Raw genomic sequence first — 13,442 nt, forward strand, 5'->3', positions numbered from 1 at the left:
CACTTCTTGCCCGAAATTTACAGAAAATGCGGGTACACGAGATTTTCTGAATTGATGGTTGCGCTCATGTTGGCTGAAAAAAACAATGAGCTCTTGATCAAAAACCACAATTCCCGACCTACGGGAGCCAAAACATTTCCTGAAGTGAATGCTACGGCGGTAGAAAATTCGGAAAGGAGGAACCAAACCAACTGAGGTTATGGTCGCCATTTCAATAATAAACGTGGAAAAACTTACAATCCCAAATGGAAGGGATCTAATAAGTGGGTTAGATCCGAACAAGTTTCTAAGGGTAAAGAAACTCAAGAGGATACCACCCAAAAGCGTGGGACAGTGTGTTACAGATGTGGATGTAAAGGACATTGGTCCCTTACCTGTCGTACTCCTCCACATCTCTGTAAGTTATATCAAGAGTCCACGAAAGACAAAGATAAAGAAGTGAACCTCACTGAAAACTTTGGAGGGACATCGTACCTCGATGCCTCCGACTTCGCTAATGAGCTGGACTAGATTACTCCTGAAGAGAACCGAAATGCCTATAATAAGACTATTGAATAGTTTTCAGTATTGTCATGTATAATTATTACATTTTCTGTTTTAAACAAATAATGATGTTTTTAACGTCACCTTAATGTATAATTATTGTGTGTTTCCTTATATGATTATTATATGAATAAATTTTATGTTTTCTTTTATTAATATTTATGACAGTTTCAGAAATAGATCAAAATCCTAATGAAGCAAAATCCAAGAAACGGATTCGTGAAATATGCATACCAGATAGTGGAACAACGCACACTATTCTGAGATAAAAGAGATATTTCTCCGATATAAAACCGAGAAGAATTGTCGTCAATACAATATCAGGTCCTGCAGACGTGATTGAAGGAACTGGTAAAGCAAACTTTACGTTGCTGAATGGAACAAAATTTTTCATAAATAATGCTCTATATTCTCTGAATTCTAAAAGGAATTTGTTGAGTTTTAAAGACATATATCTTCTCGGATATGATACTCAGTCTGCAACTGAGGATGAAAAGAAATACATGTATGTAACTTCTGAGAAATGTGGCAGAAAACACATATTGGAAAAGTTTCCAGAACTTCCTTCGGGGCTACACCATACATATATCGATGAGATCAAATCAAATCTTGTAGTAAAACGGAACTCAGAAGGGTTCACATTATGGCATGACCGCCTCGGCCATCCAGGCACTACAATGATGCGTAAAATCATAGAAAGTTCACATGGTCATTCACTGAAAATCCAGGAGATTTCTCAAGGGAATAAAATGACATGTGTTGCATGTTCTCTAGGAAAATTGATCGTAAGACCATCGCCAACCAAAATAGATAAAGAATCACCAAAGTTCCTTAAAAGAATTCAAGGCGATATATGTGGACCTATACACCCACCTTGTGGACCATTCCACTGTTTTATGGTATTAATTAACGCATTCAGTAGATGGTCGTACGTTTGTCTATTATCATCTCGAAATGTGGCATTTGCGAGATTTCTAACTCAGATAATCAAACTGCAAGCACAGTTTCCTGATTATACTATTAAAAGAGTTAGACTAGACAACGCTGGTGAATTCACATCCCAAGCATTCAATGACTATTGTATGGTAATGGGAATTGAAGTTGAACATTCGGTTGCTCATGTTCATACGAAAAATAGTTTGGCCGAATCTTTAATTAAGCGTCTGCAATTGATTGCAAGACCATTGATCATGAGATCAAAACTTCCAACCTCTGTATGGAGACATGCCATTTTGCATGCAGAAGCACTCATTCGGATCAGACCGAGTGCATACCATAAGTATTCCTCACTACAGTTAGCATTTGGTCGAGAACCAAACATTTCCCACTTTAAAATCTTTGGTTGTGCGGTATATGTGCCTGTAGCACCACCACAACGTACAAAGATGAGACCACAAAGAAGATTGGAAATATATGTTGGTTGTGATTCTCCATCAATTATACGATATCTAGAACCACAGACTGGTGACGTTTTCACGGCATGTTTTGCCGATTGTCATTTTGATGAGAAAGTATTCCCAGTTCTAGGGGGAGAAAACAAAAATGTAGAAAATGATATCAAATGGAGTGTACCTTCGTTATTATATCTTGATCCTCCTACTAAAGAATCTGAACTAGAAGTTCGACGAATCATGCATTTACAGAGTATAGCTAATCAGCTACCTGATGCATTTGCGGATACCAAAACGGTAACTAAATCTCACATACCAGCCGTGAATGCTCCTGCTTGTATCAAAATATCAAATGAGCAAGGAAAAGCAGACGATACACGAGAGTCAAATGACCTGCTGGTTCTAAGAATAAAAATCCTAGAAAACAGAAGGATGTCAAGATTAATGACACATCTAAAATAGCAAAAAATATTTTGGAAGAAACAAATAATGAGGATGCTGAGAAAGTTAAGCATCATGAGTCGGAAAGTAATCATGAAATTTCTATCAACTACATCCATAACAAAAGGATATGGAATAGAAATGAACAAAATGATCTTGATGCTCATATATTGTGTCAAGTGAAATAAATGAAGAAATCGATGATCCAGAACCAAAATCTGTCTATGAATGTCAAAAGAGACATGATTGGGAACAATGGAAAAATGCAATACAAGCTGAACTTGATTCGCTTAATAAACGAGAAGTATTTGGATCTATTGTGCTCACACCTGCAGATGTGAGACCAGTTTGGGGTACAAATGGGTTTTCGTTCGAAAGCGAAATGAAAAAAATGAGAATACGAGATACAAAGCTCGTCTAGTGGCTCAAGGTTTTACTCAAAGACCTGGAATCGATTATGAAGAAACATATTCTCAAGTTATGGATGCAATCACGTTTAGATTCCTGATGAGTCTAGCAGCTGATAAAAATCTAGAGATGCGTCTCATGGATGTTGTTACAGCTTATCTATATGGATCATTAGATACTGATATCTACATGAAAGTTCCTGATGGATTTAAAATGCCAGAAGCATTAAGTTCCAAACCTAAAGAGTTATGTGCAATAAAATTGCAAAGATCACTATATGGGTTAAAGCAATCTGGACGTATGTGGTATAATCGTCTCAATGATCATTTAACAAAAGAAGGATATGTGAATGATCCTATATGCCCATGTGTTTTCATCAAGAAAACAATATCCGGATTTGTAATAATCACAGTATATGTTGATGATCTTAACATTATCGGAACTCAAAAAGAAATACAAAAGGCATCAGACTATCTCAAAGAAGAATTTGAGATGAAAGATCTTGGACAAACAGAGTATTGCCTTGGCCTACAAATAGAACGTTCACAAAATGGTATATTTGTGCATCAATCCACATACACTAAAAGAGTGTTGAAACGATTTAACATGGATAAATCAACTCCTCTTAGCACCCCGATGGTCGTTAGGTCACTTAATATTGAAAGTGATCCATTTCGACCACCTGAGGAGAAATAAAAGATACTTGGTCCGGAAGTACCATATCTAAGTGCAATTGGAGCGCTGATGTATCTTGCAAATTGTACACGGCCTGATATATCATTTGCTGTGAATCTTTTGGCAAGATTCAGCTCATCTCCAACTCGAAGACATTGGAATGGGATTAAATATGTTTTTCGTTACCTCTAAGGGACCATTGATTTAGGCTTGTTTTATCCTAAAAGTTCAAAAGGTCAAATGGTTGATTTTGCAGATGCAGGATATCTTTCAGATCCACACAAAGCTCGATCACAAACAGGATACGTTTTCACGATCGGAGGCACTGCTATATCTTGGCGTTCTCAGAAACAAACGCTCGTGGCTATTTCTTCAAATCATGCTGAGATCATTGCACTCCATGAAGCAAGTAGAGAATGTGTATGGCTAAGATCAATAAGCCGACACATCTGTTCAAGCAGCGAGATTGACGAAAATACGGAGCCAACTATTCTATATGAAGATAATGCAACATGTGTTGCTCAAACAAAGGACGAATATATCAAAAGCGATAGAACGAAGCATATTCATCCGAAGTTCTTCTCATACACTCAAGAGCTCGTGAAGAAGAAAGAGATTGAAGTAAAATATATCCAATCATGCGACAATGCAGCTGACCTCTTCACAAAATCACTTCCGACTTCAGTATTCAGAAAACATGTCCATAACATTGGAATGCGTCATCAGAAGGATCTATGACTGCTCATTCGAGGGGGATCTTACGTAGTTGTACTCTTTTTACCTTACTATGGTTTTCCCATTGGGTTTTCCTAGAAAGGTTTTTAACGAGGCAACAAATACGTCAAAGCAATAAGCAATAGTGACACCGGTCCCCAAAGGGGAGTGTTATGAAAGTCAGAAAGAGAGGCGCATTAAAATGTTGAAAATATAAAAGATGTGAGGCCCGCTGTACTATTTGCACAGTGAATCCTACTTTTTAACTTCTATATAAACGATCGATCGTTTATAACTCGTCTCACACACTTCTCTTCTCCCTTTATAATAAACTCTCTCTATCATATATCAGTGTTATTTATTTCTACGGTTATAAAATTTCGCTCCTATTTAAATTCCCGCGATACAATAAAATTTCGGTTCTTTTCGTAACACGGATTTAATTCTATTGTCTTCTATCAATGTCATATATCTACACAATTCATGATTAAATGTTAAATTGTTACAATTTCATATACAGTCAGTTATGCATAACCATCAACTACTGGAATGTCATTTTTAACATCATTGAATCGATCATCACCTTTAAAAAATCAGACATTGCATATTATCTAATAAACTTCTTTATATTTTGTTTGTTTGTATTACTTTGATCCAATTTATATATAGGTTAGTCACCATTAAGTGGAATAAAGTTAAAAGAGCTGGAAAAAGAATAATAAACTGTTGTTAAAACAGATCTCATTGTGTCATGCAATGTCAAAATACAAAAATAGGACAAATTATTTAGCCTAAAGGCCAAACAGTGATTGTTGACATGTAGTTTATTAGCTTTTCTTGGTTTTGTGAACAACTACATGCTCATCATATGGAAATATGTCACAATGTAGTACTGCTTTATTATGCATTAATTATATAGAAAATTAACAAATTTTATGGTCATCCTAGTTAATTAAGCAACCAAAAAAATTCACTCCGCCAACTTTTTATTTTTCTTAGTCAGTTTCACATGCTGTTTACTCTGAGGGAGATCTGTTCAGTGTCTTGCTCATTCTTTTCCTCTTCATGATTCTCCATTTCGATGTCTCTCTTTCTTCTCAACAAGCTTTTCTTCTTTAAAAATGATTGTTTTCTTTCAGCCTAGAGTTTGTTTTTTTGGGGATTTTTCTTCTTTCATTCCCTTTCTTTGTTTTTTTTCATTTTTCTGTCGCTGTCATGGTTTTTTTGCTCTGATATAGGGTTCACCGCCAAAACAAAGTTAATCTAATTTGTTATTTCACTTCTTAACAAATTCTGATTTATCTTTGTTATAGAAAATATATTCATTTTTTGTTTATTTTTAAATGCTAAACATCAATAAATATTATAAAACCATTAATGAAACCATAATATTATCGGGTTATCCATCCTAACCCAACAAAAATGGATTCATCCTCCAATTTTAACCTAAAAACAAATATCCCAAATCACTAGTAATTTGTTCACAAGAACATCTCTATACTCAATCATGTATCCTCCTTGTATGAAGTGCTCTATTCAATAATTGGCTGAATCATCCCTTGCTTTTCAACACAACACATTACATCATGTTTTAAAAGAAGATATGTGTATTTATTATAAAGTTTAAGGTGATTTGATTTTTAATAAGTTTAGATGATTTCAACGAATTGAAGAGTTAAGGTGATTTTTGTTAAATCATTTTATAATATTATTTGAAACCATGAGATTTGAGTTTTATTTAATTAAGAAATTCCATCCAAATACTCTAAAATCGTTTGACACTTTAAAACTCCAAAACTAAAAATATTTTCAGTAAAAGTGAATTTTTATGAAATGCCAATTATTATTTTTTTCCGGCTAAAGATTATCTTTATTAAAATTGAATATAGTTGTTAGAGATAGAAAAAAACACAACAACAAATACATTTTTAAGTACTTGAAACTAGAAAAAGTAATAACACGATGCCAACTTACACAATTGCAAGCATGGTCCTGATACGCTAACTTTCAACTTCGTCGACGGTCTAAATGATCTTGGTTTTGGCTGTCATCTATTGTGGTCAAAGGCCTTTTGTCCATTATAAGATCTTTGGATCCGATCCATCCATTACATCGCAATCCGGTCCAAACACTCCCGCTGCAGGAGATAACATGTTTTGCTGTAGTCTTTAGCCATGTATTCTTCTGTTGATAACGATAAACACATAAACCGATCATCATATTCTGATTCCATAATAGTAAAAACATTCCTAGTCGGATGTCCACCGTTATAACTATCAGCCCCTCCAAAACTGGGATACCTAGTTCCTAAATCATAGTAAAATCCAGTTCTTTTAAAAACGAGCGATAAGAGTACAGCAAATGAGCATCTCCACTGAACTCCTCCACTCATTGAGCCAGGTCCACAAAAATCAAAGCAAAGATTATTGTTCATGTTGTTCTGGAAGTCTGATCATTCCACACAAACTTCTTTGTCTATGCATCTCTCCACCAATAATATTTCAGGATCCCAATTACGATGAGTATGTACCAATAAGCCTCTAAACCATTTAGAAATCAGAGGACTAACCTTCGGAGAGAAGAATACAAAACATACTCGCAATGAACGGCCCATATAAATAGCCATCTGTGGTGATACAAAGGAAGAAATTTGGAGAAATGCAACTCCAAATTTCTTAATATAAGCGGTAAATACCAGTAAGAAGAAAACCGGCGAAGACAATCAAATCGTCGGACAGAAACTCCATCAATATTGATGTGAGACGAAACGGTTATGTAGACAAACCGACAGATTGTTTTGGATGTTGTAGAGAACAAAAGTAAACGGACAGTATTCATCACCAACGAAGAGACGTCAATGAAGTTTCCCATAGAACTTACTGGATTTCGAAGATTGATGATCTCGTACCCTTCCGCATTCTCCATATAACCAAAAGAAGACTTTATTAATCTATCCTATTAACAGAAAATCAAAGGAAATGAGTACAGCCACTGCTGGAGTGGACACCAGCCGGGAAAATCTGTGAAAGATTCTATAAGAAGATATGATCGTTCGGAAGTCGCCTTATTCGGCCGAGAAAGAAAGCATGAAATGCCAATTATTTAACGGTGAATTTTAAATGAGTTTTTTTAAAATTCATATTTAAATAATAATAGATTTGCCATTTAATATAAACTAGATTTCGTCCCGCATTTGTGTGGCCACAGGGTAATATAAGACTGAGAGTTCAAATGGCGTTTTCAGTTTCTTTTTTCTTAATGCGTTTAGACTTTTGCCGTATCTGATCTGTTTTGTTATCCTTAACCAATATGCAGTACGCACACACATCATTTTGATCTGAAGACGCAAAGGCACAGAGAGGTTTTCTCGTGGATACATCACATAGTGAGGGGAGATGATCCAGAGGTGAAGCAAGGGAAGCCTGCTCCTGACGGTTTTCTTGCTGCTGCTAGGAGATTTGAGGTCATTTTACTTTACATAATACTGTAGAATCGAAAACACAGATTCTACGAGCTTGTACACTAATAATGCCTCCCTTTTCTTTGTGGGTTTATATAGGATGGTCCTGTAGATCCACGTAAGGCTCTGGTGTTTGAAGATGCTCCTTCCGGTGTCATGGCAGCTAAAAACGCTGGAATGTAAGTTGGTTTCTGGTTTCAGTTTTCCAAGTCCTCTCAACGGATGAGCAGTTAGTGGCTAACATGTGATTATTTTTCTGATGGTGTGTGAGCAGGAATGTGATAATGGTACCGGATCCGAGATTGGACAAGTCCTACTGTGACGTTGCGGATCAGGTTCTAGCCTCTCTGCTTGATTTCAAACCAGAGGAATGGGGCTTACCTCCTTTTGAGGATTCAGAAAACTAAGACCACAAAAGCTTCAGGGTAAACATTATCCTCAAGCTATAAGATACTTGACTGGTTTGCTTTGATTCTTTTATGATTGAATCCCAGAAAGTTCATGGCTGTATGGGAAACAATGTTCAAGCCCTTAGCTGACAATAAAATGATTTGATTCGTATGAGTTTTTTTTTTCTTTCTTTTGATTCGATAATAAAATTTGAATATCTTAAATATTCTTCTTTGCAAAACTAAATGAATGGTTATCTGGTGAGAGTGACTTTGACAGTACCAAAACTCTCTGTTGTTGATAGCTTAGGTTGTTACAATGTCATATAACATAAACTTGTTGATAGAGACCGGACCAAAGTGATATATATATTAGCAATATGAAAGTCTTTATAACCAAAAATTTCTGCTCTAAGTTCGTATAACCGGCATTTAAGATCCATCAGGAACAAAATTTACAGTATCAAATCGGGGAACAAAAATGAATTCAAGAATTGCTTGTGTAAAGAATCCTTTCCTCAGAGAACTGTGCTTGTGTAGTTTGGGAAGAGGTTAAGCAATGTGTCAAGAGCATCAGGATGGAACTTCCTTGCAAACAGATAACAAGGCCGTGTAATCCCGTTCCATGTACATGGCCAATGCAGCTCATCTCCATGCTTCAAAACCCACAAGTCCAAAAGTATAAAGAAAGAGAGAGAAGTAGAGTGGCCACAAAAGAGAGAGATCTGCTAGAGAATATACCTCTCCCACACTTGTGCCGTGTATACTCATCTCTTCAGTCTGACACAAGGTCACAAGGGAGAACCGAGAAAAAAGTAGAATTAAGAAGCTCATTATTATAACAGTTTTGAAGAACATAACGTTCGAAACCATACCGTGACATTTTTCATGAAATCTAGTGATATCTCATTTGCTGTGTAAGTCTTTGGATACCACCTTCGTTCAGACCAATCAACATACGTCACTGACCAGTTCGAGATCCCCATAGGATCAATCATCTGAAAAGAAGATCCAGCAAATAAAAAACGTTTCAGCATTAAGAAGAGTGTAGAAGATGATTAAGAAGAGCATATCCTCACACTGAAGAATGTTGGCAAGTAATGTTCATCTGCAATACAGTCCTTGTAAGCCTCTATCCCTGGCTGAAAAATTCATAAGAACTTTCTTGTCATAATCAGAACTCAGAGAACTGAAAAACCAAAACTCTATTCAGCTGCAGAACAAAAACTTACTCCAAATACTCGCGGAACTTTGAGTAGTAGAGACTATCAGCCATCACTATAACCGTGTGTTGTCGCTTCATTGTGAACCACTGGGCCCAGAAGAAAAAGACACCACAAAAAAAAAAAGACAACAAACAGTGAACAGCAGTAACTCTCTAAGAGACTAAGGCTTGTCTTTACCTGAGCACCCTTTCTAAAATCTTCCCTAGCAATCTCAGGTAACATGTGTTCCATGTGTCTACCAGTTCCATGAGGACCAGGATCCACAAAACTTGAAAAAACATAGATAATGGAAGCTTGTGTCAGTGCACATTAATAAATAACTCTTTTCTTTTGATTAAAGAGATTAATCTACCTCTCAATGAAGCTGACGTTGGAGTAGAGTAGATATCTATAAGTTTAGTCAAAAGTATGCAACGGTATACAGCTGCATAGAGAAATAAAGTTCAGGTGCAGAAGATCTTAGTTGGGAGACTTGAGATTGAAGTCATTATTACCTCTCTGAGAGAAGAACAAAGTGTTGGTTGTGAGGATCTTCAAGAGCACTAACCAGTAACCTCTTCTCGGCATCAACCACAGAGATTCTACCCTCAATGACCTCATCACTGTTGATTTCTCGATAAAAAAAGTGGCTACTGATATGAACCGGCCGTTCATTGGTCGGGTGGATGTAGATCGAGAACTTCCTTTCCAGATTAAAAACCACAAACATATTAGTGAATATAAATGCAAGACTCTCTTCGTTGAGGAACTTACCGTGAAGAACTTATCCCAGAGCTTCTCAAACGGCAATGTACCAGGAGTCAAGAACAAGAAAGCGAGTTTGGAGTTGGAGGTGATGAAGGGAGGCGTTTTGACTATGTGTCTGACCACTGCTCGTGCAGCTACCTCCGCGTCGATGAGTTTCCTGACGTGGATAGGTAGCCACGAGGAGGAGGAGGTCTTGCTGTGCCGTGGGGACATCATGTGAGTGCAGATGAGAAGAATGCTGTGATAGAATAAGGAAACCAGATTACACAGATCAAGCAAATCACCTAAATCATTGGCCATTGACTTCCGAATCTTCTCTGTATATTGTAGATTAACTTCTGTATATTCTCCCTTGTACATCACGTTCATTCTCTGTATATAAACAGAGCTTGTATCATCAATAAGAATCATCCTTTCATACCAATTCAATATGGTATCAGAGCTCTAGGCTCAACGCCTTCCAAAACTATCTTTCTCTTTCTTTATTCTTTTTCTTCCTCTGCAATTCTTCATCTCTCGTCTCTGATTTTCCTCTTTTCTGGGTTTATAATCATGTCTGAATCAACTCCAGAGAGAACATCTGTGTTCAATACTCAAGATCCACAGAGCACACTCCTCTCCGTTAACATGTCGAGCGTTACTAAACTCACGAATCTCAATTACTTGATGTGGAGTCGACGAGTCCGTGCTTTGCTTGAAGGCCATGAACTTCAACACTTCATCGAGGACACAAACTTAGCACCACCGATGGCAGTCATGATTGATGGAGTCTCTTCTCCGAATCCTGCGTATGCTCCATGGCGACGTCAGGATCGTCTCCTCTACAGCTCGATGATTGGATCTATCTCTCTCCCGATTCAGTCAGTGGTCTCCAGCGCTAATACGACCAAAGAAGTCTGGTCCACTCTCGCCACGACCTTCGGTAATGCATCTCGTGGCCATATCAGACAGTTGAAACTTCAAATCGAACGATGTACCAAGGGAACACAAACCATCATCGATTATCTCCGATAAATCAAATCTAAAGCTGATGATCTTGCACTTCTGGGAAAACCTATGGATCATGAAGATCTCACTGAACGGATCCTTGCAGGTCTTAGTGAAGACTACAAGCCCGAGATACACTGAGTTGTATGAACGTTTGGTTAACAGAGAAGCAATGATCCTCTGCACTGATACTGCTGCTGCAACTCCAATTGTGGCCAATGCTACTGACGCTCGCCCTCGACATTAGAATCGCAATAACAACTTTACTTCACACCGCTCCAACAACAACACTTCGTCTCAGACACGTCAATATGGTAACAACAACACAAATCAAGCTCGTTTTTCTAAACCATATCTCGGCAAGTGTCAAGCATGTGGAGTCCAAGGACATAGCGCCAGATTTTGTCCTGAGTTTCGTATGGTCAGAGGCACTGCTTCACCCACATCGTGGTCACACCAACCACAACCACAAATGCAGACTTCTCAGGCTTGGCAACAACCCACGCACTTTCAATCATGGAGACCTCGTGCCAATGCTGCAATGATGTCTGATTCATCAACATGGCTTCTAGACTCATGTGCTTCTCACCATATGACGTCTGATCTGGGAAACCTCGCTGCTCATAATCCGTATGCTGGTAGTGATGATGTGCTCCTTGGTGATGGCTCGGCATTACCAATTACGCACTCTGGTTCTTTTTCTGTTCCTCCTTCAACAAAACCTTTTTTCTTTAATAATGTTTTATGTGTTCCTTCTCTTGATAAAAATTTAATCTCTGTTTTTCAATTGTGCAAGACTAATGGTGTTGCCATTACCTTTACACCGACATACTTTCAGGTCAGGGATTTGGAAACTGGGGCTCTTCGTTTGGAGGGCACACCTAAAGCCGGCACGTATGAATGACCTAAGTCGCAGTCTTCAACACCTCCATCTCTTGCTTTTGCTTCCACAGTAAAAGCTACCTTAACATATTGGCATTCTCGTTTAGGCCATCCGGCATTATCTATCTTATCTAAAATCATTTCTCAGTTTAGTTTACCTGTTTCTTCAAATGCTTTAATGGCTCAGCCTTGCTATGCTTGCTCTAATAATAAAATGCATAAGTTACCTTTCACAACTTCATCTTTAAAATCATCGCAACCACTAGAATTTGTTTTCTCTGATTTGTGGACTTCACCGATTATTTCAGTAGATGGTTTTAAATATTATGTAATTTTTGTTGATCACTTTACTCGATACACTTGGTTGTATCCATTAAAGCAGAAATCACAGGTTTCTGAAGTGTTTACAAGGTTTAAAAGCTTGGTTGAAAATCGATTTCAATGCAAGCTGAGAACCTTATATACCGACAATGGGGTGAATACATTGGTCTAAGGACGTTCCTCTCTAGTCATGGTATATCTCATATGACCAGTCCACCGCATACACCCGAGCATAATGGCATTGCTGAGAGACGTCATCGACATATTGTCGAGACTGGTCTAGCACTTTTGTCTCATGCTTCAATGCCACGGTCATATTGGACCTATGCTTTTGGTGTGGCTGTATATTTAATAAATAGAATGCCAACACCTAATCTGAATTTTAATAACCCTTTTCAAAATCTCTATGGTTATCCTCCGAATTTTGAAAAATTAAGAGTCTATGGGTGCCTTTGTTTTCCTTGGTTAAAGCCTTACAACTCACATAAACTAGAAGCTCGATCCACACCTTGTGTGTTTCTAGGTTATTCTCCTTCGCAGAGTGCGTATTTCTGTTTAGATAGAAGTACTAACAGAGTTTATACCTCATGGCATGTCATGTTTCATGAGAATGTATTTCCTTTTACTATTTCATCACCAATTACAGTGCATGATGATACTCTTGGCGTGGATCATGGAACCTCCTCTTCTTCTCCCTTAGTTACTCTTATTCCGCAGATAAATGGTCATCACTCTCCGACGATCACTCCTGCACCAGTGGCACTATCACAACCTCCAGAACAGACCTCCTCTTCTTTTGAGAACCCATCGTCGTCAACAATACCTCCGGTTGCAGATCTTCAACCACAGCCATCAACTAATGACGTAACTTCTACTCCAACACAGCTGGAAGTTACAGAAACAGTAACAGAACAACCTCCTCCACCACCAGCTCAGCCAGTTCGCACCAGCAATCGCATCAAGAAACCTGTCCAGAACCTCAATCTCCACACAAAGATTTCACCAGCCTCAGAAACAATTCCTAGAACAGTGGCAGAGGCTTTAAAAAGCGAAAAGTGGCGTAAAGCCATGCTTGAAGAAATAAATTCTCATATTCGAAATCATACATGGGATTTAACTAACTCTGTTGCTGCTGCTAATGTTGTAGGATGTCGATGAGTGTTCACAATCAAGCGACGACCTGATGGCACAGTAGAGAGATACAATGCCCGACTCGTAGCAAAAGGATACACCCAAAGGCCCGGCATTGATTATCAAG

At 37.9% G+C, this 13,442-nt stretch overlaps 2 protein-coding genes across 2 annotated transcripts; one reads left to right on the forward strand and one right to left on the reverse strand.

Annotated features, from left to right (window-relative positions):
* Nucleotides 1–7,476: 7,476 nt before the first annotated feature.
* LOC125588734 ((DL)-glycerol-3-phosphatase 1, mitochondrial-like) lies at nucleotides 7,477–8,196 on the forward strand (the record flags this gene model as incomplete). Its single annotated transcript, XM_048760464.1, has 3 exons — nucleotides 7,477–7,635; nucleotides 7,732–7,811; nucleotides 7,907–8,196. Coding segments are annotated over 3 exons (372 nt in total), but the record flags the coding sequence as incomplete, so codon positions are not given.
* A 281-nt stretch (nucleotides 8,197–8,477) lies between these two features.
* On the reverse strand, nucleotides 8,478–10,294 carry LOC106390567 (glycosyltransferase BC10-like). Its single transcript, XM_048759605.1, has 8 exons — nucleotides 10,001–10,294; nucleotides 9,742–9,926; nucleotides 9,600–9,635; nucleotides 9,425–9,515; nucleotides 9,101–9,163; nucleotides 8,897–9,019; nucleotides 8,763–8,801; nucleotides 8,478–8,677 (listed from the first exon to the last, which is right to left on the reverse strand). The coding sequence occupies exons 1-8, from the start codon at nucleotides 10,292–10,294 to the stop codon at nucleotides 8,540–8,542; spliced, it is 969 nt and encodes a 322-aa protein (XP_048615562.1). The 3' UTR covers nucleotides 8,478–8,539.
* Nucleotides 10,295–13,442: the final 3,148 nt, after the last annotated feature.

This window comes from Brassica napus, chromosome C6 (genome assembly GCF_020379485.1).
Source record: "Brassica napus cultivar Da-Ae chromosome C6, Da-Ae, whole genome shotgun sequence".
Classification (NCBI taxonomy): domain Eukaryota; kingdom Viridiplantae; phylum Streptophyta; class Magnoliopsida; order Brassicales; family Brassicaceae; genus Brassica; species Brassica napus.